The sequence below is a fragment of the Oryzias melastigma genome, linkage group LG19 (assembly GCF_002922805.2).
Source record: "Oryzias melastigma strain HK-1 linkage group LG19, ASM292280v2, whole genome shotgun sequence".
Classification (NCBI taxonomy): domain Eukaryota; kingdom Metazoa; phylum Chordata; class Actinopteri; order Beloniformes; family Adrianichthyidae; genus Oryzias; species Oryzias melastigma.
Genome location: NC_050530.1, coordinates 15,495,033 through 15,520,214, shown reverse-complemented (window position 1 = coordinate 15,520,214; position 25,182 = coordinate 15,495,033). Strand labels below are relative to the sequence as shown.

Genomic DNA, 25,182 nt, shown 5'->3' with positions numbered 1-25,182 from the left:
TTTTGTTTACCCCCCAAATTTTTTCTTCTTTAATTCGAGGCTGAACCTCCATCTAAAATAGGCATCAGAAGCTAAAGTGGAGCGTGCGTCCTCCTCATACTATCCATGTCCCCCCCTCCCTCCTCTAGGGCTCATCTGCGCGCCGCGCGCTCTCTGTCTCGCCCGGACAGACGCGCGTCAGAGCAGGGCAGCGGCGCGCAGCAGCCCCGGCCGACCCTCCAGCAAAAACTGCTTCCAGGATGACGGATGATCTCTGGCTGCTCTTCAAAGGCTGCTTGGTACAAACCAGAACCCAAATCACTGCACGGATCCTAAAGCAATATTTAGACTGAAACTGAACCACCTGCCCGGAGAAAACAGTAAAGGAAGATTTCACCACAAAAAGGGACTTTGACGCATGAAAAAAGGACACGAATTATGTTATTTGATCCCATTTATCTTCATTTTTGGTCCTTATGTTAAGATAATTGTCTAAAAAAGCAGTCAACGTATAGGTTTGCTTAATGCACGTTTAAATAACAAATACGTGAATCATTCATATGTTAAAGTTTTTAAATAATGCGCTATTATAAAGTTTTTTTTTTAATTCTCTTCAATGTTTTGCTTAAATTAAGAAAAAAGTGTTGAAAAAGTTTACTTTTCGTCACATTTTTGTAAAACAAAACAAATTGTCCATTAAAATGTTTCAATAAAGTTTTGTAAACTAAAAAAAGTTAAACATATTAACAAAAATTGATTGTTTTTATTGTTTTTTAAATTATTAAAATAACTTTCCAACTTGTAGAACGCAACTTTATATCACAACTAATTTTTTAAATGGAAAAAGTGAGAATAATCTCATAAATTTGATAATACATAGATCCTGAAAATAATAAAAGCAAATAAACTAACGTATTAATTAATTTATGTATTTCTACATTTTATTTAAAGTGTAAGTAAATTGATATTTCTACATCAAAATTAGTTGTATCGCGTAAAAAAATAATAAAAGTGGATTAAATACATTTAGAATGAAATAAATAAAAATACGTATAAGACATTTATTAAATTTACATTTTGTTGCTGTTAATTTGAATTTCTTTTTTTGCCTAAAGACCCCAAATATGACTTTTCGCCTCTACTGAACTCACATAAACCCCTTTTATCCGCGGGAATTCGCAGAATTCTCTGTTAATGTTTAAAAAGCAAACTTTTATTCCCCCAAACTCCACAGAGTCCGGCACGCGCGTCTCATTTCCATACCGAGGATCCCACGGCTAGCACCGCCCACTCTCCCCTCTGATTGGTCTACACGTGTCAACAAACCTGAAGCTATTTAGAATCTGTGCTGCTATTGGCTGCCGGCGCAGTCACTCTAACAGAGTCACTCTATAAGCCGCGCGGCTCGAGCGGCGGCTCTGACAAACCTGAGATGAACCTCCACGGAGCGGCGGAGTGATTTCTATTTAGGAATTTAAAAAACATTCACTCTAATTTATTGTTATTAATAAATCTTAATGTATTTTCGTTACTGGATTTATTAATTATATTGAATATATTTTTTTTGTGTTTATTTTTGAAGCTATTAGCTTGTTTTTTCAATATGTTTTTAATTCCGCGGAGGTGTCACCGGGAGTGAGTTTGGCAAAATGCGCCGCTGGGAAACGACTTTCACCCGCAAGGCTTATGGAATATAGCCTGCTTTGTCACAGTCTGTATGCCTTCTGGTCCAGCCCAGTGAAGAAGAAACTTGTCGTGCTCGGCATCATGTTTTTAGTCTGGGTCTACATGCTGTACTCGTGCGTGGGCTACTGCTCCACCATGCCAAGTGTGGCGGCGGGCAAGGAGACCGGCTCGGCGGTGAGCAGGAGGACGGAGAGCGGCGGCGGTGGAGCGGACCTCGTCTCCCGGCTGCTTGCTAAACCGCAGCCGTGGGAGGATGTGGAGAGCGACTACGAGGAGCCGTCCGTGAGGACCGCCGCGTCCCGGGACCTGCTCAACAACGAGGCGGAGCGGCTGGAAGACTGGGAGGAGGAGATGCGCGCCGGGGAGCAGAGAGCCCCGGACCCCAGCGCCATGTCCAGCTTCTCCAACGGCTCCGGGAGCAAGAAGCTGCCGCAGGCGATCATCATCGGGGTGAAGAAGGGAGGCACCCGGGCTCTGCTGGAGTTCCTGCGGGTTCATCCCGACATCAGGGCCGTGGGGGCCGAGCCGCACTTTTTCGACCGCAACTATGAGAATGGACTGGAGTGGTACAGGTAAACTTCCATTTAAACACAACTCTTTAAAAAATGAAATTAGTGCAACAAAACATTTTTATTGCATTTTATCTTCTGGCTTGGAACGCCAAATATTCCAATAAACTGAACGTTTATGAGGACGCTAATTGATCTAGTAAAAGTTCCCTTTTTCGGTGATTATTCAATTGTGCAAAAGTGCACGTGCTTTTAATCAACCTTAAACTTTCTTGCACACATCATATTTTGTCTCCACTCGCTTGAAATAGTTCTTTATTGACAAATTCTCCGTGCGTAAAAGTGGTTTGGAGAGCATTGCGCACGGGGCTGGCTGCTTCTGCGATGCGCAGTGATCTCTGTCGGACACTCAGCCGCACTGCAGCCCAGTGACCCTTCAGATGACAGCTTCTTGTCGTGATTTTTTAAATAAAGTTTTGTTTAATTTTACTATTAAAAAACCCCATCCAATTTAATGTTTTTTTTCTAAAAAAAACACCTTAAAATAAATAAATAAATTGACCATAAAATATATATTTGTCCAGATTAACCTTAAATTGTTTCCATATCTAACAGGATTTTTGTAGCATTCTTATGTCAACTGCCCCAGAGAAGGGGATCTACAAGACAAAAGCGAGAGGCCTTCATAGAAGAAGTCCATTTAAAGTCTTCAGAGCTTGATAAACTAACTTTACCCATGCTCATTTCCATCACAAAGTGCTAATATAATGAGTGGAGGAACTGTTGAGCTTCATCACCGCAGCTGAATGCTCACAACATGCAGCCTCGTTAAATGGAATGGAAGGAGTTCCTTTGGTTTTTTTATTTTGCAAATCTTCCACCAGAGTTAGAAGCTTTTGGTTGCATTTGATGGTCGATTAGACAAGGTTGATCTTCATAATCTGGATTTAAAGCCAGTTGGAAGTTCATTCATGGGCAGGTTTGGATGTTAAATGTGTTGACTTGGAATTAGATTTTGATAGTTGAGTTTTTCGGATGTTGTCGAGCTAACTTGACAGCTTTTTTTGTGTTTTATTTCTCACATTAAAAGACTTCTTGATGATTTTAGGAGTTAGCTTTGAGAGGAACAGATTCTGTAATGTTTCACTAAAGCAAACAAAGAAAAAGCCAAAATTAAATAAAGAAACTCTTTGATTTGTGGGTGCACTTCTTTTACTGTGAACTGTGATTTACATCAAGCAAATGTGCTGACTGCCTTCAAATTCAAAGACGTTTCGCCTGTGCCGATCTGAAAGTGCAACTCCTAGTTTTTGCTCTCTCAAGTTGCATTTAGGGAACGGTAAAATTAGTCATGTCAAACTTTTATGGAGGAGGGAACTACTGTCAGAAATGTGTGTTTCATTAAAACGGATGGTTTTAGTGGTCCCAAGTGAAGGAGAAGGAGAAAAAATTCATTTCGTAGAGTGAGGATGCACATAGGAAGGAAATCATACCTTATTTATTACTTATCCTTTTAACCGTCCCTTTAGGAGCAGTTCCTGGAGATGACTTTGGAGGAAAAAGTGGAATTTTCCACACTAAAATTCTGTCATTTATAGACGGTTTGCTCGTGTCCAACATTGTGCAACAAATTCCCCCCCATGTTTGTTCTTTTGCACAAACAGTCCCCCTAAAAAAAGAACGTCGCTTAGAGCTGGAATTCCAGCGAATAAATGCAGCCATAGAGAGCCGAGGAGAGACGAGGAAGCGGCCTGAAAGAGGAGCTTCAAGATAAAAGGAGAAAGCGAGTCTCATTGTGTATTTCTGATGCTCTTTGACAGTTTGTATTTGTGCCAAAGACAAACGGATGATTCATGTTTTTCACCGAGGGGGGTCCTTATGACTGGAGGTAGACATTTTCACTGTGAGGTCATGCATGAACCAGCCCGAAGGAACAAACACACACGGGTAGAGTCGGAGTTCAACAGGGCAGCGTGACTGAACTGGAGTATTTTGTTGTTGCAACAGTTTTGTGATGCAACAAACGCACAACTGCTGTTATTTGATTATAAAAAGGTGCAGTGGAAGCCTCTAATGCATCAGTAACTTCAGGAATTGTGGGTAATTTAAATTCTGATGGTTTAAAAAATTTAATATTTATGTGAAATTTAAAAAAAGTTAAAGTCCCAGTAGTTGTCACACATTTATGCGAGTGAAAGTTGTTCTCCACTTTTGATTCGCTCTGGGGGAGTGGTGAGCTGCAGACACAGCTGCGTTCGGGAACCATATGGTGGTTTAACCCATCCAATCCAACCCCTTAATGCTTAATGACAAGCAGGGAGGGTCCGATTAGGTATGACTCAGCCATGGTTTGAACTCACAACCATCCAGTCTCAGGGCGGACACTCTACCACATGGCCAGTGAGTTGATAAAACAAAAATGGATTTGCTTGTTTTGTGAAGAAAAAATGCGTTTCAAAACTTTTTTATTACTTTTGTGTTAAAATCTACTGATTTGTTGTCTCAATTTATTAAATAAAGAAATTAAAGGGTTACATGTTTTACTCTTGGTATTTCTGAATGGGTTATACAGTTAGAGAAAGGCAAAAAAGTTTATTTCATAATCTGGTTCAATTAAGTGCAACTGGAAGTGCTTCATAAATATGGGGAATAGTGCTGGGTGATGTGACGATGCATATTGTGCGGGCGATAGTGTCGATCGCGCCATTTCTCTTCTGTCGTTTTGATCGTTTTTATTTGTTTAGTTTTATTGCTAAACTTTTGTGCAAAAATGTGTTACCTACAAACTTAAAAAATGTTTCTCATTTGGGACAATTCAGTTAAATGTTACTTGAAAAAATAGTCAGAGAAGTGACATTTGTGTCAATTTTTTTATAGGATAATGGAAAAATACTTTATTGTGGTATATTGTGTTATGTATCGTTATTGCAATATAAAATAATTTAAATATCGTGATATATATCATTATTGCTATATAAATTAATTTATATTGTGATATATATCATTATTGTAATATAATTTACATCATGATATACTGTTATTGTGATATTAAAAAAACTATATTGTGATATATATTGTTATTGTGATATAAAATAATTTAAATCATGATATATATCGTTATTGTGATATAAAATAATGCACATCGTGATATATATCAATATTGTGATATAAAATAATTTATATTATGATATATATCTTTATTGTGATATAAAATAATTTATATCATGATATATATTGTTATTGTGATGTAAAATAATTTACATTGTGATATATATCATTTTTGTGATATAGAATAATTTATATCATGATATTTATCGTTATTGTGATATAAAATAATGTACATCGTGATATATATTGTCAAATAAACTGCCAAAATGCACATTGCTGCATGGCCTGCATGTAATGTATTTTAACCCTAACCTCAACATAATTACGTGAAAATAGTCACTTCCTACTAGAAAAGTGCATGTCACACCTGCTTTAATAGTGCAGCAGACTGTAGACAATGAGACTGTGGGCTGTAGAATGGGCTCCGTCCCGAGTCAGGATGTCTCTGCTCAACTTTTGTGTTCAAACTGTAATAAACTCTGAGGGGAAACACAATCACAAAGCAGCATCAGAAGAAGCTCCTTTGAAAGCTCCAAAAGGCACAAGTGGGCCATTGTTGTAAAATAAGAAAAAGAAAAAAAATCTTGTTCCACTATCAGAATTTTCCGGAAGTCTGCGCGGTTTTTAAAGCCACCCCCACTGCTGGTGTTTGAGTTCTGGATGGGTGCGCGTGCTTTTATCTGCTCACCGCAGGAGCGCTCCCGTTTCCACGTAGGTGACCCGTCCGCTCCGCACCGCCGCTGACCTCACCCTCCTTCCTTTTCCTCTCAATGGCTGCAGAGGCCACCTGGTTCTATAGAGTGTCAGTGAAAGGCACCAAGCCAACAAAACAGGAGCTGCTGGTGTTTGCATACATTGTGGGAAACCAGCGGGTGCACCGAGGTGTCTTTTTTTAATGGATGTTTCGGTAAGGCTCAGCTGTGGGGTCAGTAATAATCTTCATCTGCAGCCACAGGAAACTGAAAACGCTCAAACACTGTATACAGACGTGGTCTGCCTCCTCTGGGATTGCCAGTATTGATTAGTCAGGCGCGATTGGACGTAATGTGTAGAGATGGGTTAAGGGCTGTTGATGGGGTCAGAACCACGTCTGAGTCTGTGCTGACCATCTGCAGGAAGCTGCAGCCCCACTGGGTGTTTTTATCAGCCAAGCTCTCAAAGACCCACTCCCATTAAAATCATGTTTTTGGTCTTTTTATGATGATGGAGAACAAACATATATATATATATATATATATATATATATATATATATATATATATATATATATATATATATATATATACATATATATAATGTCTATGTGTATATGTATGTATATATACTCGTGTGTTACATTTCTGAGTACTTCTTCATTCAAATTCTTGAGAATCAGATGAAAAAAGGCAGTCAAAAAGATTGTATTTGTGATGTAGAAACTACAAAGGGGCAGGCCACAAGCCCCTTGCTCCGCCCCATTCTGATGAATGGGGCGGAGAATGTTAGCTTGGGGTTGTAAGCTAGTTAGAGAGCATGCAAACAGTGAATATTTAGCAAAGGGGAGGGGAAGAGGGGGCGGGGTTGCCAACAGTCCCGCCCACAACTCAGAAGGGCATTTCTAACGAACCTCTGCCACTCTATAGAATCTATGTCCATGAAAACAGTAGATCAAAAGATTATCAACTTTAGTGTGTCGCCGTATTTTCCAGGATGATTCATTTATATCCAGTCGTTCAGGGAAAAACACCAAATTCACAAGATTAGATATTCCTGCTTCTTCTTTGCCTCCACGATTCCTGGAAGTCCCGGGTCAGCCAACCGTGCAGCTGACAGCAGGTTCACATCCTCTCATTAAATCCTCCAAGAACTGTGCCTCTTTCTGCCAGCTATGCTTCCAGTTCCTCCCTCGGATATCATTCCACAATCTCTCAAAGAAACACTCCACCAAGCAGCTGTGCGTTTGAGCCGCTGATGTGTAAGAAAAGTGTCACACGTCACGCTCTGTTTGTCCAGTCCGGCGTGGATCCGGCTGCAGGCCTCACTGACCACTGACTCACTTTGGTCGGTCCAGCGTAAAGGGGAGCGCTCTGTCCTCCGCGGCTTCCTGCTGCCTAAGCCGGCGTGGCCCATTTGGGTGGAGAAACAGCTTTCAATCGCAAATTACAAGCGGTTAATAGTGAAAGGGGAGGCCTGGGGAGAAGGGAGTGGCAGCACTTTGCCGCCCCCTCAGCCCTCCTTCAGCGGGTGTCCAGTGACACCAATATGACGGTCAAGCAACTGTCTAAGAAAAAAACAGGAAGTTAACGCCACATTTAAAGTTCCCATTTGTGCTCCTCTTCTATAAAAAAGACATTCTCGTTTAAAGTAAAAAAACAAACAACAACCCCCAGCAATGTGTGAATCAGGAGCTTTTATAATGAGGTGATAATTTGTTAAACAAGTCCGAACAGAATCAGACATGCTCCCTCTAGGGTTTAATGGTCAATCATTGCTGCTGTATAAACACAGCTTAATTAGACAGATGCTGTTTTCTATATTGTGCTACGTTTGCTTCCCTGGGAAAAAGAGGGAGCTAAGAAGAGCAGAAAACACTAAAGCTGCACTTGTTCCAGGTACGGAGTCCCAGAGGTGACCATTAGGGTGTCAGAGAGTGCCTCAGCCTGTGGGAGAGCACACACAGACGGAGAGCGCCACCGCAGCTCCCCTGAGCTTTCCATTAGCCTGGCAGGAAAAGAGCAGAGCTCATTAGACGCTGCGAGTCCTCTGCAGGCACCTCGCAGCGCCACGCTCGTCCCCTCCATTTAGATGTACTCTCCGGGTGCCGGCGGGTTTTTCCTCATAAGTGCTGGCAAAACTCTTCAGCTTAAGTCGACAAGTCGGACACACAGCGTTTCGGTGGCAGCATGGGTGGTTTTTAGGTCATTTTTAGCAGTTAAAATGTTAAAATTGGGTTTCTTTGTTCAATTCCTACATGAATATGGACACTTCAACCACCAAACGCATTTGTTACTGAATTTTTATGAAAATTTAAAAGACAATGAAAAACCTTATTTCCTCCATTTATACGCTAAATTAATAAAAGTACTTTAATGCCTTATAATCCTTCATATTGTATTTTATACATGCATTTCTTAGACCCTATCTCATTAGAGTGACCCAAACTTTCTATAAAAATCCATTGGTCAATGTTTTCTGCTCTGTAGTTCATCATCATCCCACTAGAGGCATTAGAAGAACTTTTCCTGCTCATTTCAAAATGGCCGCCTCCATGAAACCTCAAGAACACTTTTGGCGGGAAAAAGTTAAGCTAATTTTCACAATTTAATGGTGAGAATATCTCATCAATTGTTATTCATTTTTTTAAATGACTATTTTCTATTGAAAGAATGGAAACATTTGTTGATAATTAACTCTTTATTATCCAGTTCAACATGTTAAAAATTAGTGAATCACATTTGAGACAGAGTGTAAATTAGGTTTTTTTTTTCTTTTTCTTGAACGTTCATATTAATATTTTTGCTTCTTAAGCTAACATAATTTTTTGGGGATTTCATCAAAGGGCTTGAAAAACACATTTGTTAAAAAAGTTTTTTTCTGTCAACTCTTAGACGTATAAGAGATATATGTAAGCTTTCTACATAATTTAACCCAACTCCTGCATAGGTCTTACATTTATGGATCTGTTTCACTGGGATCACTTAAAGCTGGAGTGTGGTACGTCAACATACACTGTAAATGAATGTTAGCTACATCCAGACACTTGCCAAAAGAGTTTATGGTGGGGTAATGGCATTCCCACGCTGGAGCTCTGTTATGGATTTTACGTCAACCAGCAGTGATTAGTTTGCCAGGGTTAAGGAGGGGAAGAACCCAGACTAAAGAGCTGTGCAAATAAGAGCGCCTCTGGGGGAGCGATGGGAGTGAGAGCCTCAACACGTCACTTCAGACATTTATGGTGTAAATTCTGTAATTGACCTAGAAGGAAAAAAGTAATATGTAGTTGGGAAGTTCTTAAGAGATGGGAAATTCTTATTTATATTTATTTACCTTCACAAAAAGTTTTCTAATCTCAGTAAAAGATGCTGAAATTCAGACCTGCGTTAATAAACTGAGCAAAATATATGGTTGAGGCATATATATATATATATATATATATATATATATATACATATAAATCTCTAATAAAATAGGACCTTAGTGCTATTTGTTTATATCATATCTGTGTATATATATACAGTACCCAATATGTAAATTAAAAAAAGGTTGACAAAATAATTAATATATATATATATGTATATATATCTGTATAGTGTGAAAAAAAGACTGATGTGGAAAATCTCTAAATATTTCCAATCTCAAACTTGTCTTAGTGTCAGTATGATAGAGTACGAGGAATGAAAGACAAACTCTGTAGGTTCCAGTCCATTTAAAACTAATTGCAGCTGATTATAGACAAAAACAAGAATCAAGCATTTACTTATGCGTGAAATGAAATCAACTTTTTATCACTTGAGCTCAGAATTCATCTGGAGTTTGTGAAACAATCATCCAACATCAGTCCAGTTTTGTTCCTTATGAAGTTTACCGTACTTTAAATGAATAATTCTGGTTGTGTTTACTGATGTCAAAGTGATTTTGAGAGGTACGTGGAGCTCTGTCAAAATGTCAGTCTGTTTTTTTAAGAGTTGCAAAAAATGTTGGGTGTTATTGTAAATACGGTAACGCGGTTGATATGTAGCGGTGTCAAAATGTTTTTATTTTTTTAAGTGTTACTAACAAGGTAAGAAGTTAACGCGGTCACAGTAAGGTTTGTTTTAGCAATGTTTCTCTTTATGTTCCAATCGAGGTCGGGAGTTGTGAAAAAGCTACCACGGTTAACAATTTTAAGGAGTAAAACGTGTAGCGTGTCACAAACAAGTCTAGACTTACTATGAACGCAGCTAATTAAGTACAATTGACAGACTTATCTCTGACTCTTTTGTTTCGCCTAATGTAGGGGTGTCAAACATGAGGCCCGCGGGCCGTATCCGGCTCGCCAGATGGTTTAATCGAGCCCAGTCATGAAGAGAGAACAATATAAGGTTGTGTTTCTAGCCCATCCCTGTGACGAGTTATGGTTCTTTTAAGAAATGACCGCGTTGTGCTATTCCACCAGTAGGGGAAGCAAATGAAAGGCAAGACCGGCATAGCAAGAGATCAAGAAATTACCACAATAAACGATGTAATAGATGTAAATAGTTGTTGGGCTACTAGGTTGGTTGAGACATTTTTTTCCAACTGAGAAAAACAAAACAAAAACAAAGCTACAGATAACAAGCTGACTGTAGGTTATTTTGTTATTATGTCATTGATCCGGCCCACTTGAGATCAGTTGGGTTGAATGAACCAAAATGAGTTTGACACCCCTGACCTTTTAGTTTGATGCCCCTTATAGCCCCAAATATACAATAATTCTTTTTTTTGTTTTTTTTTTTTCGAGTGGGTATAAACTATTAAAGCTTAATTTTACACTAAAAAAGTTTTGTAAAGTGTTTGTCATACATAAATACACTTATATATACTATAGGTCTTTTGTATTGACAAATATACACACACAAGTAAATATTATGTACAATGACAACCACCAACTGAGCTACATCTGTCTTTACTTTTGCTGTTAGATCTATTAAAATATTTTTTTGTGCTCCTCTAAAACTTTTGACCCAGTCTGTGGCGTCCTTTGTTGGTTTCTGCTACAGCTGTGTGATGGAAATATGTTCCAGCCGCTGCACAAACTTTGTCCGTCAGTGAAACAAAAGAGTTTGGAAGGCTTGTTGTCTGCGAAGGTATGATCTGAAGAAGGCTCAAATTCAAAGAAAGGAGTAGCATTACCTGAGGAATGCTCACGCCACACTTTCCACCCCTGAAAGGTGCAGGTTAATTGTCACTGGAGCTGTCTCACCTATTAACGCTAATTATATGTTGGCTGTCAGGCTGTCTTGAGGAATTTGTAAAGCATTAACCTGCAATGACAGCTGCAGGATGAGTAATGGGGGCTAAATAATAACTCCAACACACAGGGAGGTGGTGTTTTTTGTGTTCTGTGAGTGACATACAGTAGGGAGGAAATCCCCTCTCCTGCAGCACACAATGCAGTTCACCTGCTTTCGAAAAGGTGTGCAGGCGGTTACGGGTGACAGCCAATTCAAACAGGATGCAAAGCAGCTCGCTCCGGCTCCGTGTGCCTGGGGAGTGGGGGTGGTGGCATGTATGTTCTCCTGGAGTCTTTTTCATCTTTTATTCATCTTTGGTGTAGCTAGATCAAGGAGTCATGTGCCTCCTGGTGCATGTCAAGTGTCAGGAAATCAGTCAGACGGACTGGTTCTGCCTTCGCACCCCGAAAACGTTCGCACACCCAAACAGTTCGCAAGAAATGCTCGTCTGCGGCTCCTATTGTCTTATTTATTCCCTTGTTGCAGTTCATCGGTTAATTTGGCCCCGGCTGTCAGTCGGGTCACACCCTGATGCTGATGGAGTGGAGGAATGTGTGGCCAGCTCCGGGATAACACCTTCAGCAAACACGCTGATTAGAGAGGATTATCAGCGCTGAACAAACTCGGAGTCTAATCACAGTTTGGTGGATTTCAACTCCACAACGGTTCTACCAGCATCCAGTCATTTGTCCCGCATCATCCGTTGATCAAATTGGTGAAATTTTGTCGTATAAGTGAAACTTTCAGAGCGAAAGAATAAAGCTCTGCACTTCTGAGGGAATACTTTTACTCAATTCATGAGGGGACAGAGAAGAGGTCTTGTTATTTTCTGCACTGCACCATCCTTTTCACCGACTCCTCTGTTTTATTTATACCACATAGTGGGCTCCCCTGCTTCTCCGCAGCGTTCCTTTCTCAGTAATCCTGGGGGGCCATAGTCACAATGGCTCTTACGGGTGGATATGGGTTGGCCCGCACAAAATCTCAAAATCTTAGTTCGGTGAACTTGTTGGGCATAAATGGCTTATGTAAATTTTTCCTATGGGTATGCTGCGGGCGACAAGTCTTAGTGAACATTTAAGGGTGAATGAAGTAGGTGATACATAGGCACGTCGTACTGATTTTTCATTTTTTCCAACCCCCGCCAAATCCTGCACATTCCACAAGAGGTCTGTTAGTGCTGTTCAAGTGTGCTGACATTTGTTCGCAATGAGTAAGGAGACAGTACATGCCTCTCACTAATGACTGGAGTGCTGTGTAAAGGACATCATATGACAGCATTTCCACAAAGAGAGATCTTAGGAAGAATGAACAAAGATTGATTTATGAAACAAAAAATCTTTTGGCGGTTTGGCTCTGGGGAGATGATGTCTTTATCCTGGCAGCAGAAGCTTGGAGCATACATAGATAAACCCCAGGGCTTAGAAGTTGATGGTGGTAGTGGCCAGCCCATGACACCGTACGGTCCAGGTGGTGAATGGGGCCGGAAAAACTGTCTGGAATGTAGAGAGATAAACATCCACAAATTTGATAGCAGAAATGTCTGAAACAGAAGGTGGGGAATTTAGCTATTGGCTTAAATAAAGGCTTAACTGATGAGTGATGTGTAGAGTGACACAAGAACCTAGCCTACCTGTAAGTCAGTTAGATCTTCCTTATTGAAATTACGCCAATGTAAAAGCATTACATTTTTCTCACAATAGACTAACCACACACAGGATCATCGTATGTTCCATTTCATGAGGTGGCCTTATGAACCTGTGCTCCTCTGAAGACCCTCTACAGGGTAGGACAACCCAAAAACTTGCACCACTTGTATGAGTACGTGTGCATTTGCCTATAGTCGCAAACCATTGTGGTTAAAGGTCTTTTTGACTGAAAGGTGCATGAAAACCACATTTTACCACATAGTCTCGTCACCACGGTACAGGAACGCCTCAGGAAGCGTTTTCATGGCACATTGACACAGACGGGAGCTCAAATGCATTTCATGTTTTGGTTTGTTTGCTTTTCTTTCTGTTGTCTGATGCTGGCTGGGTTTGAGCCCAGACTGGATGGACTGTGACCGCAGCGCCTGACGCCTGTTCTCGTTCTTATTGATTCATGATGTCTGCCATGTACTCTCCCCCTCTCATAGTGACGCTTGTACTGGGGCAGCTTGAGGCGCTGGAACTCCCTGGTTTCAGAGACAAATGATGGCTGTGCGAGTGGCGTTTTTCGGGTTAACCGTTGTGTTTACGCGGCGGGTCAGTGGATTCCCAGGCTGCTCTGACATGTTGCAGCTCCTAGATGAAGTTCAGAGGTCTGGGAGCTGCTTTCATTAAGCAATCTTAGAGTTTGGATATCTCAGTGTCAATGAACTGGTCTGGAGTCCTGGATCTTTTCCTTCTTTAACTTTTTTGCAAGAAAAATGTCTATTTTTGCTTTTTTGCTTGTTCACGTAAATGGAAAGAGTTTAGTCTTTGTTAAAAAGTGGTCCAATGCAAGATTGATGTTTCTTTTGATTAGTACTTTATAGAAAGATTTTAGGAAACTCAAAAAATTAGTCAGTTAAGTTGCGTACCTGGGGAGAAATTTGTTCTCTCTTTCCTGAAACGCTCAGCCAATCTGAATTATTCATTCTTTAGGCAGAGGATTTGGACAAAATTCAATTCTATCCAGAGTTCCCAGTAACTCCACATTTAATCATTTGAATCTTTGCAGCAATCAGTGGAGAATTCCACCAGGAGTGAAATTTTCATGCAGAAAAGAGGTTTATAAAACACCTTTTAAGTGAAACGAGAAGGCAGGGACAGACCTCAATTTAGTAGGAAAATGGTTTGTCTTAGACATAAAATGAAATGTCAAAAAGCTTTAAGTGTCCACATGCTGACACCTGGACTTCACCAGAGCAATTATATATCCAGAAATTAGCTCATTGAACATATATGTTTGACAAGAATAATGTTTTAACTTATACAAAGGTGGAATTTAATGATCAGACAGGTTATTGAATTTTACAGCAAAAGAGGCCTTCTACTAAAAGAATAAATGATGTTCCCTTAAAATAATTAATATATTTTGTAAAATATTTTCACTCTAATTGAAGATAGACTTGAATGAGAAAAAAACGTCCTTCCTAAATATAAGTCAAATATGAAAACATTTATTGAAATAGGCAAAAGAAAATCTGTTAATGAAATAAGAAAACTGGTCTGACCAAGAATTCCTATTTTAAGGAGAAAATTTCTAGTCACTAAAACATGTTTCTTATACTAAAGTAATCTTGATAACATTTAGTTTTTGTAAAATAGAAAATACCATTTTTTTTCTTCAAGCATCTTTTTACGTTCTTGAGGATCAGTTTTTGCAGTGTGGGCTGAGACTAATGAGAACAACTTTGCTTTAACTTTATTTATTTCTGCTGTTTTCTCATGAACAACTGAGGTGACTTATAGATTATTCACTTCGGAAATACAAAGTAAATGCAATTTTTGCTCTTTGGTGACTAGCTTTGTCATCTGCATGATCAAACAGATTCCATTCAGAACTCATTTGAGTGTAAGTTAGACTTCCTTACAGTCTCATTTTCATCATCTTTTGACTTATTTTCAGTGCTCTTTTAGTTGTAATTATGCTCCTTTTAACCAAAATGTAAAAAAACAAAGGTTTTTTTATTTGGTAATTTTTTCTGCAGAGCGCCAGGAGCTCATTCAAATTTGCTTCAGAGTTGTGGGCGGGACGACTGGCAAGGAGCAACCCCACCCCCTCTTTCCCTCTCTGGATCTTGTGGCCCCGCCCAGTGCATTTTTCAAACTGCAGTTTATCGACTGCTCCTGATTCACAATGATTTGAACAAATAAATACAAAGAAATTATATTTTAACAACCAAAAAAGGATGAAAGCTTTTTTTTCTGTAAGAGTCCATCAGATTAGTTTAAGAAAAAGGTGTGGTTAGGAGCAGCTGGGGAAAACGGGGAGGCTTTCAATATTTTTTCTAGATCTATCTTTGCACCTACGAAGTGTTAGTCAAGATTGGCTCAGCACTAAAACAGTTAAGATGTGTCCTTGATTTCCAGAATTGTGTTGCTTTGTTGACAGATTAGCTTAACCTGGAGCTTGCTTCCTTTTTGTTTGGTGTTTGTGGTTGCCTCGGTGGTGTCACCTCCCACGGGTAGATGGCCCTCACCCGGGCCTTGAAGTCATGGAAACTTTAAATGGTGAACTCCACCCTCCTTTTGCTGCTGACACAAAATGCCCTCCGATTTCCATGCATTCAAATGTACAAACCCCTACTTTGAGATTCAAATGTTTCTTTTTTTCGAACATCCAGACATGTGAGACAATCGAAAACCTTTTGTATCAAAAATCGACAGGCGTGTGGCACAGAGGCTTTTGTCCGTGAGCAAATTAGTCGTTTGGTCGGGGATGCTGTGACACTCGGCGGGTCCGTGGCAGCCGGTTATCATCGAATCAAAAGTGACAGGGGGGAGGCGGAAGCGTCGGACAGAAATAACCCTTTTTCCTGCCTCCCATTTAGCTCTGGCGGGATGAGGACTCTTTAAAACTCAGGCCAAAGGGCTTCTCCGCCTGCCCACGTTTGACGTGGCTGTTTTGACAGGGGTCTTATCACGTCTTCCACATAGAAATACTCTCGGAGGGAAGAGGTGCAGGTTCTAAACCACACATCAGCAAAGGAAGGAAGGAAGGAAGTTGTGATATTAGATCTTTACAGTATGATTGTTCCCGCGGCAGACAGCCGGACCCTGAGGGGGCCGCCGTTATCTGAAGAGAACAGTGTTGTTTGGAGGACAGTTTTGGCACACGCTTTGCTCAAGAGCCCTCCAAAGGGCCTCTCTTGAGGATGAAGAAGTGCTTCACTCAGCTGCCAATGATCACCCCCCCCTCCCCGGCTTTCCTCTTCCTCCTCCTCTATCTTGCCCTCTCTCCACCCTGCCCCCATCCCCGCCCCTCGGCCCTGACCGCTGCCCTGCTCAGTGGTCAGGGACAATGGTTCACTTTGAAAGAAAAGCAGGAAAAAAAGAAGAGGCCGGTGTCACAGGACTGCCTGTTTGCTGACGGGATCTTTAAGAGCAGCACCTCATAAATCAAAAATGAACATAATGGGTATTGTTTCTGCAAGAGCTACTTGTCGCACTAAAATTCCCCTCCTTTCTCTCACTACTTGATTTGCTCCTTTAGTAGCCCGAGTGGGCAAAGTCAGAGGTGGAGGTTTTTTATTTGAGGGGGTGGGGGCATCTTTTCTTGTGGCATTGCTCCTTTTTTTAAAAAAAGGCTTCCTCACCGTTTTCTTTTGGACCGTCCCCCCTCTTTTTTTTATGCTTCTGCAACCCCCAACACTAGCTGTTAAAAAGAGGATTCCCTTCGCTTGGATCAGCATAATTCCGGCCTCCTCCCTATCTCCGTGCCGTATTGTCATATTGAAATCGGATTAGACGGCGAGGCATTTTCCTCTTCAGTTTAATTCGGGACTCGTTTTTTTTTTTCTTCTTAATGTTGGCACATGGATTGACAAAAAAGGTTGCAGCCACTCTTACCATTGTGCACCAAGAAAGGGGCGACTTGCAGCCCCGTTGAAGTCGTTTGGTTTGCAGTTTGCAGGCTCTTGCACTCATGAGTGTGTTGGTTTCACCAGTCCATTAGTGAGCCTCTAGTTGCACTCCTGTTTGCTCCTTTTACCACTCTGACATGTCAGCAATCAGGGTGATGCTATCATAATTAGATCACCAATGCTGAATTGGGATTATGCAAATCTACCAATGCCATTTCATTTTCTTGGTTACTTGACATCACCATTTGATGTTATGCTTTTCCTTTTTTTTCTCCCACTCTTTGCGTGCAGGAGGTTCTTCTTGCACACAAGTATGAGCACCGAGCTCGCCGTTGCATGAATTAACCATGTGTTAATGGACATGAACTAGATTCCAGCTCTTGCATTATTTTGTGGAGTAGTGGCAGACCTTGCAAAGAAAGTGTCCAGTGTTTCCTCATATTTTTCTTACCTCAAGTTGAAGACATATAATAAAACCAGCGATGTCGCCAGTGACATCTGAATAAGTGTGATTGTAAGGATGCATTCCAACAATGATTTGATTCATATCATATTTTGTGGTTGGCGAAACGATTAATATTCAACATTGATTCATTTTAAACGATCCGATTCACTGACCTAAAACTGATCCAGGACATCTTTAGCCAAACTTTAACCAATTCCACTCAGACATAAATACCTGGTACTGAACACTGAAGTTTTCCAGATTTCTTCAAGATAATCAAATGTAAATAAAATATGTCTACAAACAAACAAATAAATAAATCCATTCATATTTTTGTTTCAAAACGTTCATACCACTCTTGTTTTTCCACATCAAAATAATACATGGACTCGAGTCACATGACTTGAACTCGAGTCAGACTCAAGTCATGAATTTGGCAACTTTAGACTCGACTTGGACTTCCAAAGCAGTGACTCTTGATATAGATTTCCAAAGCAGTGACTCATGACTTGGACTTTCAAAGCAGTGACTTGTGATTTGAATTGGACTTTCAAAACAGTGACTCGTGACTTGAATAGGACTTTCAAAACAGTGACTAGTGATTTGTACTTTTAAAGCAGTGACTCCTGACTTGGACTTTCAAAGCAGTGACTTGTGACTTTACTCCAGACTTCCTATTTTCCCCAAAATCCAAATATTAAAAAGTACATTGAAAAAGCCTGTGCCACGGTCTCTCCATCTTTGTTTGTTTTCATCCGTGTGTGATGTCAGCACAACATCCAACCAAATTAGGTCCATGTTGGTTTGAGCCGACAGTCCAACCAATCAAATTGTAGAAAAACCTTTCTCTGTCAATTGAGGTTTAAGTTTCTGTTTGGCGATGTTATTACATTCTGGTATAAAAGTTATGAGTTTGTCAACAAATAAACGGTTTGCATTTATCTAAACATGGGGATAAAAGGATTACTAAAAGACTCAACAACGACCAACTTCATCCGACTCTTAAAGCTGCATAGACCTGTCATTTCTGCTAGCTTATCGGCTAACCGCTAGCTGGACTTGAATGAACGAGATAGTAAAACTCTCTGAAAGAGACTCGGGACTTGACTTGAACTTGCTTGCTGTTGACTTGGGACTTGAAGACTTGAGACTTACTTGTGACTTGGAAAGCAATGACTCGGTCCCACCTCTGATTTTTTTTTTAAACATTCTACCTCACACCACACATTCTACCTGTGTCATGACGTGCAGAAATCTACAGGAGTATTTATCCGGAATAATAAGCTTGAAATATAAAGCACTGATCATAATAAGAATAAATGAAATATCCAATATCAATCGAGTCATCAATCACGTGATCGGATATGGACATCACTAATTGATATAACCAATTTATTTCATTTTGAAATTATTTTATGATGGTATAGGTCGATTTGATTAATAAACTATCTCAAACAGATTGATCTGGTTGGGTCATAGGAGTATAAACTGATTCACCAATTAAGTCAAATAACTGTGACACCCCTTTAAATCACACACACACTCTTTGGTATGCCCTAAATCTTCAACCAATTACGTGATCAACATGTATCAGCTGATTCTAACACAGAATAAAAGAGGCTTTTCTTACCAGCTTTGCACTGATATGCGACGCATTACTAACGTAGACGGTGCAAAGCTGCTTATTTAAGAATCTGCAGATTTTTGTTGATTGCATAAACACTTCCGTACTGCAAAGTGTTACATATCAACATTATGGTACTCCTAATAATGTCAAGACTAGAGCTAAAGTTCTGTTGTTGAAGGGTTAAGACTATAACAGATTTGACTTAAGGTGTTTGTCAAACCACAAGTTTGCTTTAGCCTTCAAAGCAACAAAGGCAGGCTTCAGTCAGAGTGTGCGGGTTTACTCTGATAGATCATTGGCATCGCTTAGCTTTCTTTGTTTATGTATGTATGAATCATAATTTACTTCCTTTTTCTTACACTATTAACATCAGGCCTGCCTTTTTGGCTGACCATAAAGCAATGGCCGCAAATATCTGATAGCTATGTGGTGAACAAAGTTTAAAAAACGGTTTGTCTTGACATGCAACAGGTGAGCTGTCAGAGCAGAGCGTGCAGTAGGCAACAAATTCTGCTGACAATTACCTGCTTCCTTCTCACATTACACTGACTTTGTGTCAGGCAGCCGGAAGGGTAAAGTCAGTCTGACGTCTGGTCTGGCTGTCACACGAGGCTAAATGCGTTAAAAAAAAGCTGCTTTTCACATAACCTGTTGGCCAGTTCAAAATGTGACCCCCTGTCTGTCCGCTGGGAATTTGAAAAAAACATTTGATCCCATGTAGATCACTCAGGCTGGTTTTCTTCCTGGTCCAGAGCCCAGACAGAGAAAGATGATATATCCCCCAATGTCAGTCAAACAGCTCTTATCGTCTCCTCTATAATCTTGACTCTGCGGTTTGCCACCAGTTGTGAAACCTAACACTGAGAGAGCAAAGCGCATTCACTTTCATGAAACCAGCCTCTTTCAAGTGCTTCTTCTTTATGTCTGCATATCTGTGTGTGATCTAAATCTTTCTAGTCGATTAAAAAGAGGATCTTTGTATAAAAAAGCTGCAACAAACCTGATCAACTTTCAGTCCTTTAATTTCTATTTTTGCTGGTCTGGTGTTGGTTGTTGGTTGGGGTATCCCCACAAACTCCAGTTTGAAGCACATTTGAATATAAAAGGGAGTTGGTCCCCAACTTCTTTCTGGCAATATTTTCACGAATCGGCCTGTACAAATCTGACAGTTCAAGACTCCGTGTTGTCCATATCCGATAATGGACACCTAGAAAGGCATTATCCCGCTAATACCATGATCACTTATTAGTACTTTAATCTTGTTATTTTTTTGGCAATACATTTTTTTTCTACAAGAAGCACACTATTTGATATGTAGTGTGGGGACAACCGTCTTCAAGTGGCGTCTTTCATTGAAAAGTCTATGTAAACGTGCATAAATATGCATTTTGTTGTTCCACGTACAAAACTCTCGCAAGTAGCCACGCAAGTTTCTACAACAGTTTTTACTGTTTCTACAACTGTTTTGAGTTCTATACATACTAAATGTTCAGCCATTAAACACACGTTGAAACTTAAACCAGGTTAAACTTTGATCAGTTTGGTAGTGACGCATAGATGGCGTCCCCTTCAATTCATGGAAGAGCCAACTGTTTAAAAATTGAGGAGGGGCAGGAGAAATTAATAAATGCGGTTGCCGGAATCACATGACACCAAATTATCTTTCATACATTATAATAGAGCTGTGAAAGAAAAATTCTGGAAATAAGATTCATGAGACTTGGGCCGTTTTATGTGATTATAAATAAAAAGGAAAAATATGTAGGCTGTGTGTTTTTTTTTGTGGCCTGGTACCAACTGTCCCATGAACCGGTACCAGTCTGCGGCAGCACACATATTGGAGACCACGGCACTGAATAACCACCAAGGGATTATATTCCACAAACAGAATTCTCGATTTTTTCCCCTTGTTTACGGATCAATCAACTGTTGAGCTTGTTTGTCCCCCCATCTCCTTATTTTGAATGGCCGGTAATGGTGGACATCATGTCAGTCTTGTATTGAGCCTCTTATTATCTTAAAACAAACCAAAAGGTCCTTTGAGCTTTGCTTCAAACACCAATACAAATGCTCTCCATCTTTTTATCCATCCATCCATTCGTCACTCTAAATAGGCTGAGCCTTTGACTTTCTTTTTTAAGAATCAAAGCAAAAATAAAGCTTGGATGGAGATAAATCTGTGGTTTGAGAAATAATGGCTTGGAAAATGATTTTAGAAAGTCACATTAATGAAATTTATACTTAAAGAGGAACATATGAACAGAATGGCTTCAGGAAAAAACGTGGTTTTAATTCCTGACGTGGTTAAACAGAACCTGGATAATGTTTCTAAATGCCCCTATAACGATGGAGTAAATGAAGGTTTTCTAAGGAGTCCTTTTCTTTTTTTAAAGTGAGATATCTCCTGACTGAGTGAGATTGTTGACGTTGGAGAGCTGCCTGCACTAATAGGTTTTCAAGCTCTGTAATAAGGCTAAACAGGCTCAGTGAGTCATTGATTGCAGAACGCAGTACACTCCATCAGCTTGATTACATTATCCGAGACCTTTCTCCATCTTACCCTTCTCCTAACCTTTCCTTTCCTTTCTTTTTTTTCTGTTTAGGGAGCTGATGCCGAAGACCCTGGAGGGCCAGATCACCATGGAGAAAACCCCCAGCTACTTTGTGACCAGAGAGGCTCCAGCGCGGATATCAGCCATGTCCAGGGACACCAAGTTAATCGTGGTGGTACGGGACCCCGTCACGAGAGCCATCTCTGACTACACACAGACGCTGTCCAAGAAGCCTGACATTCCCTCTTTCGAGAGCCTCACCTTCAAAAACAGGACTACAGGGCTCATTGACACCTCCTGGAGCGCCATCCAGATCGGGATCTACGCCAAACACCTGGACAACTGGCTGCAGTACTTCCCCATGGACCAGATCCTTTTCGTCAGCGGCGAGCGTTTGATCAGCGACCCGGCTGGAGAACTGGGCCGCGTTCAGGACTTCTTAGGCCTCAAGAGGATCATCACAGACAAACACTTCTACTTCAACCAGACCAAGGGTTTCCCGTGCCTCAAGAAAGCAGAAGGCAGCAGCAAGCCGCACTGCCTGGGGAAGACCAAAGGACGGACCCATCCCAACATTGATCCGGAGGTGGTGCAGAGGCTGCGGGACTTCTACAGACCCTTCAATATGAAGTTCTATCAGATGACGGGACATCATTTTGGTTGGGATTGACGTAGAAGTCTCGAAACCCATTTTTTTTGTTTAAGTTGTAGATTTTTATTTCTCTGTAATTCGAAGGCGAGATGTGGCGGTATTGGTATATATATATATGTAAAATGTACAGAAATCTATTTTATAATAATTTATTTTTTATTTTTAAGCAATTAATTCACAGAGCTGCCTAACCATATTTGTACATAACATTTAACCCACATTTGTTTTTAACATTCCTCATCTTGATCCAGATAATCAACAACGGCAGAAGTCAAAGCCGAACTGGAAATAAAAAAAAAAAAAAGCACTGAAGTATGAGTGCTTCCAGAGAAGTGTACAACATCAACCCATCCTCATTTACATTTGCATCATAACTGTCATTTTTTGAAATATTTTTCTTTCACAGTCCAGCTTTGATACCCCATCATCAGCCTGAGCAGCACTTCTTATGTCCCATTTCGCTCAATAAGGGCTTGATCAATAGGCCTAATTGATACTCATTGTGTCACTCATGCTTAAAGTACACAGCTGCCCTTTTCCTTCTCAGTGCTCCCGCTGCCCCCTCTAATGAATGAAGCATCCATCAAACGTTGAATCCCATCTCGGACCACGTAAGAGCCCATGTTAACATTATGCTAATCGGTGAAAGGTAACTGGCAGATCGATCGAGCCTTCGCATTCAGGCGCCGCGCTGGCTCCCAGCCAGGCTCCTGCCCTGTTCACCCCACTCAAAGGTCGCAGAAAGTCTCAGTCAAATTTCCTTGAGAGGGATTTGATTTGTTGGGAACAGAGCTGGAGCTCAGCGATGGTGTGTTTCGCAGTGAAGCTACGTTCACACGGCATTCTAGTGAAAAGCCCATGTATCTGCATTGTGGGCTTCCGCGTTCAAAACTCGCAATGGAAGTTTTTACGACAGTTTTCAACCTTTACGTACAAGACGCATTGAATACGTGTTTAAAAGTTGAATTTTGACCAATCACGGACTTGGATTGGGACTTCATTGGGACTCAATAACTCAATAATGCCAGTTTGTGCCCGGACGAAATTATGTGACAAGTCTATCAAATATATGACTAGAACTATGAAAGAAAAAGCCTGGAGCAACAAGAGTTGCACCACTTTGACAATTCATATTAAGCCTCTTCCAACTATAGGTGGCAAACATGCACTAAAAATAGAAGAAGAAGAAGCCCCTCCCTGCCTTTGCAGTGTGAACACCACGGGCTAAACGGTGTTCTTGAAGCTGCCTTTAGTATATTCAAGAACGTACGCCACAGCGCTGGTGTGAAGGTAGCTTAACCCTAGAACACTTTCGTTATAAAAAGTTACAACATCACTTTTGCTGGGTAATTTTACCTGATATCATATACCCAATAAAAAGTATTTGCCATAAAAAATAGATCAAAATATGGCAACACATCATAAATTAGAGAAGTTTAATTTTATTTTCAACTGTGGTTTATGCAACAAAATAGAAAGTAAAAGCTTAGGAAGGTCCTGAAAACATGCTTGAAAAGTAGGAATTTGAGAACAAAAAAATTCATTAAAAAATAAAAAAAATTCTGGAGACTTGGTCTTTGGTCCACCCATTCCTGGGATGTGAGACTTTACCCAGGGACCAAAGACACTCAGAAAAATACAACATATTGAAAATCACCCGGCAATACTGTTCAAGGGTTAACTTTTTGTCAGAGGCAAAGGATGTCAACCCCAAAAATGTTTCAAGGAATAAGATTTAAAGTCCCGTTACCTTGTCCCAACTTCAAGACAACACTCGGATGAATAAGAACCTTCATTGGCCTCAAAAATTAGCATAAAGAAGCAAAAAGATTTCACCTTAATAAAATGGAGCTTCTCAGTCCACCCAAACCTGTCTAATATTGTAGTCTGTAGAAATTAAAGAAAAAAACAAAAGTTTTTTTTAACTCTCAGATCTCTTCATAAATAGCCCTAAGCTGGATTTAGCCAACTATAAGTCCTCATTCATGGCTTTTATCATTTATGCCTTACTCATCCTCACCACATTCACCTTTCAACCACAGATTTCAAATCTCTGCTTTTTGCCAAAAAGAAATTAACTAAGGTGTCTCATGTTCCAACAGATCGAACTCCATACTTTCCTGTCTTTCCTGCGACCTGTAATTGCTTTTCTCGTTTTTGTACTTGAATTCTCGATATGCAGGAGGGACGGTATGCGGACCGTCGCGCTTTGACGTCCAACGTCTCTGCGGTGAGCGGAAAACCCACTAACAAAAGCACAGAACAGAAGTTCTGTGTGACACTGTGCTATGCATGATCTGCGGGGTGGCCATTACATGAACGCAGGCAGCATAATGGCAAGAGGATTATCAACATCCAGAGATGTGTTGACGCAGAATGTAAATGAAGCTTGCAGAGGGTGATCTATAAAACTGTGACTAGTTTTCCTAAAGTAAAAAAAAAATGCTGTGCCTCTTTACCAGCTCAACATAATTAGCCGGTTCGTGTCATAAAAGATAGATAAAGAGCAATCCTATTTTTCTTGCTTTCAAGTTGGAATGAACTGCCTGATTAAACTTCAATTTAACAGTTGTCAGCAGGGAGATGGAGGCAGTCCAACTTTTCTTTTAATGTGTGATTCTTTGCTGAGATTTCTGGAAAGAAAAAGCCTTTATCTTCCTGCCTCTCTCCTTTGTGCAATGCTTGATTTGAAATGGCATTTATTGGTGACCTCTTTTATCAAGTTTTTACATTCTAAAGGATTTTTTTTAATTTTATGGGACGACTGCATTTGAATTCTGGTCATATTTCCAAGAGAATTGTCAAAAATTCAAAAAATTGTTGCACACATGGATCGTTCTATGATGCTGCTCTGGCTATGGTTGAGTTTTATTCAACCTGTTCTGAGAACTCGTGTGTTTTCTTGTCTTATCCACATATGACACGGATACAAGCTGATCTGTATATACAAAACTGGGAAAAACGTGTAAATCAAGTATTTTGTGGTATGTACATCAAAGTAATTAATTTTACACTGTTCAAGAGAAAAAAGGGTACAGATGTTTCTGGATGAATAAATATTGAGCATTCATAAGATTTCTTTGTAAGAGGAAATAAATAAATACATATATATTTTACCAATA

General features: G+C 40.2%; 1 protein-coding gene across 1 annotated transcript; it reads left to right on the top strand.

Moving 5' to 3' along the window:
* Window positions 1-1,220: 1,220 nt before the first annotated feature.
* On the top strand, window positions 1,221-25,182 carry LOC112154036 (heparan sulfate glucosamine 3-O-sulfotransferase 3B1). The gene is made up of 2 exons (XM_024284621.2): window positions 1,221-2,237; window positions 21,460-25,182. The coding sequence occupies exons 1-2, from the start codon at window positions 1,666-1,668 to the stop codon at window positions 22,076-22,078; spliced, it is 1,191 nt and encodes a 396-aa protein (XP_024140389.1). The 5' UTR covers window positions 1,221-1,665; the 3' UTR covers window positions 22,079-25,182.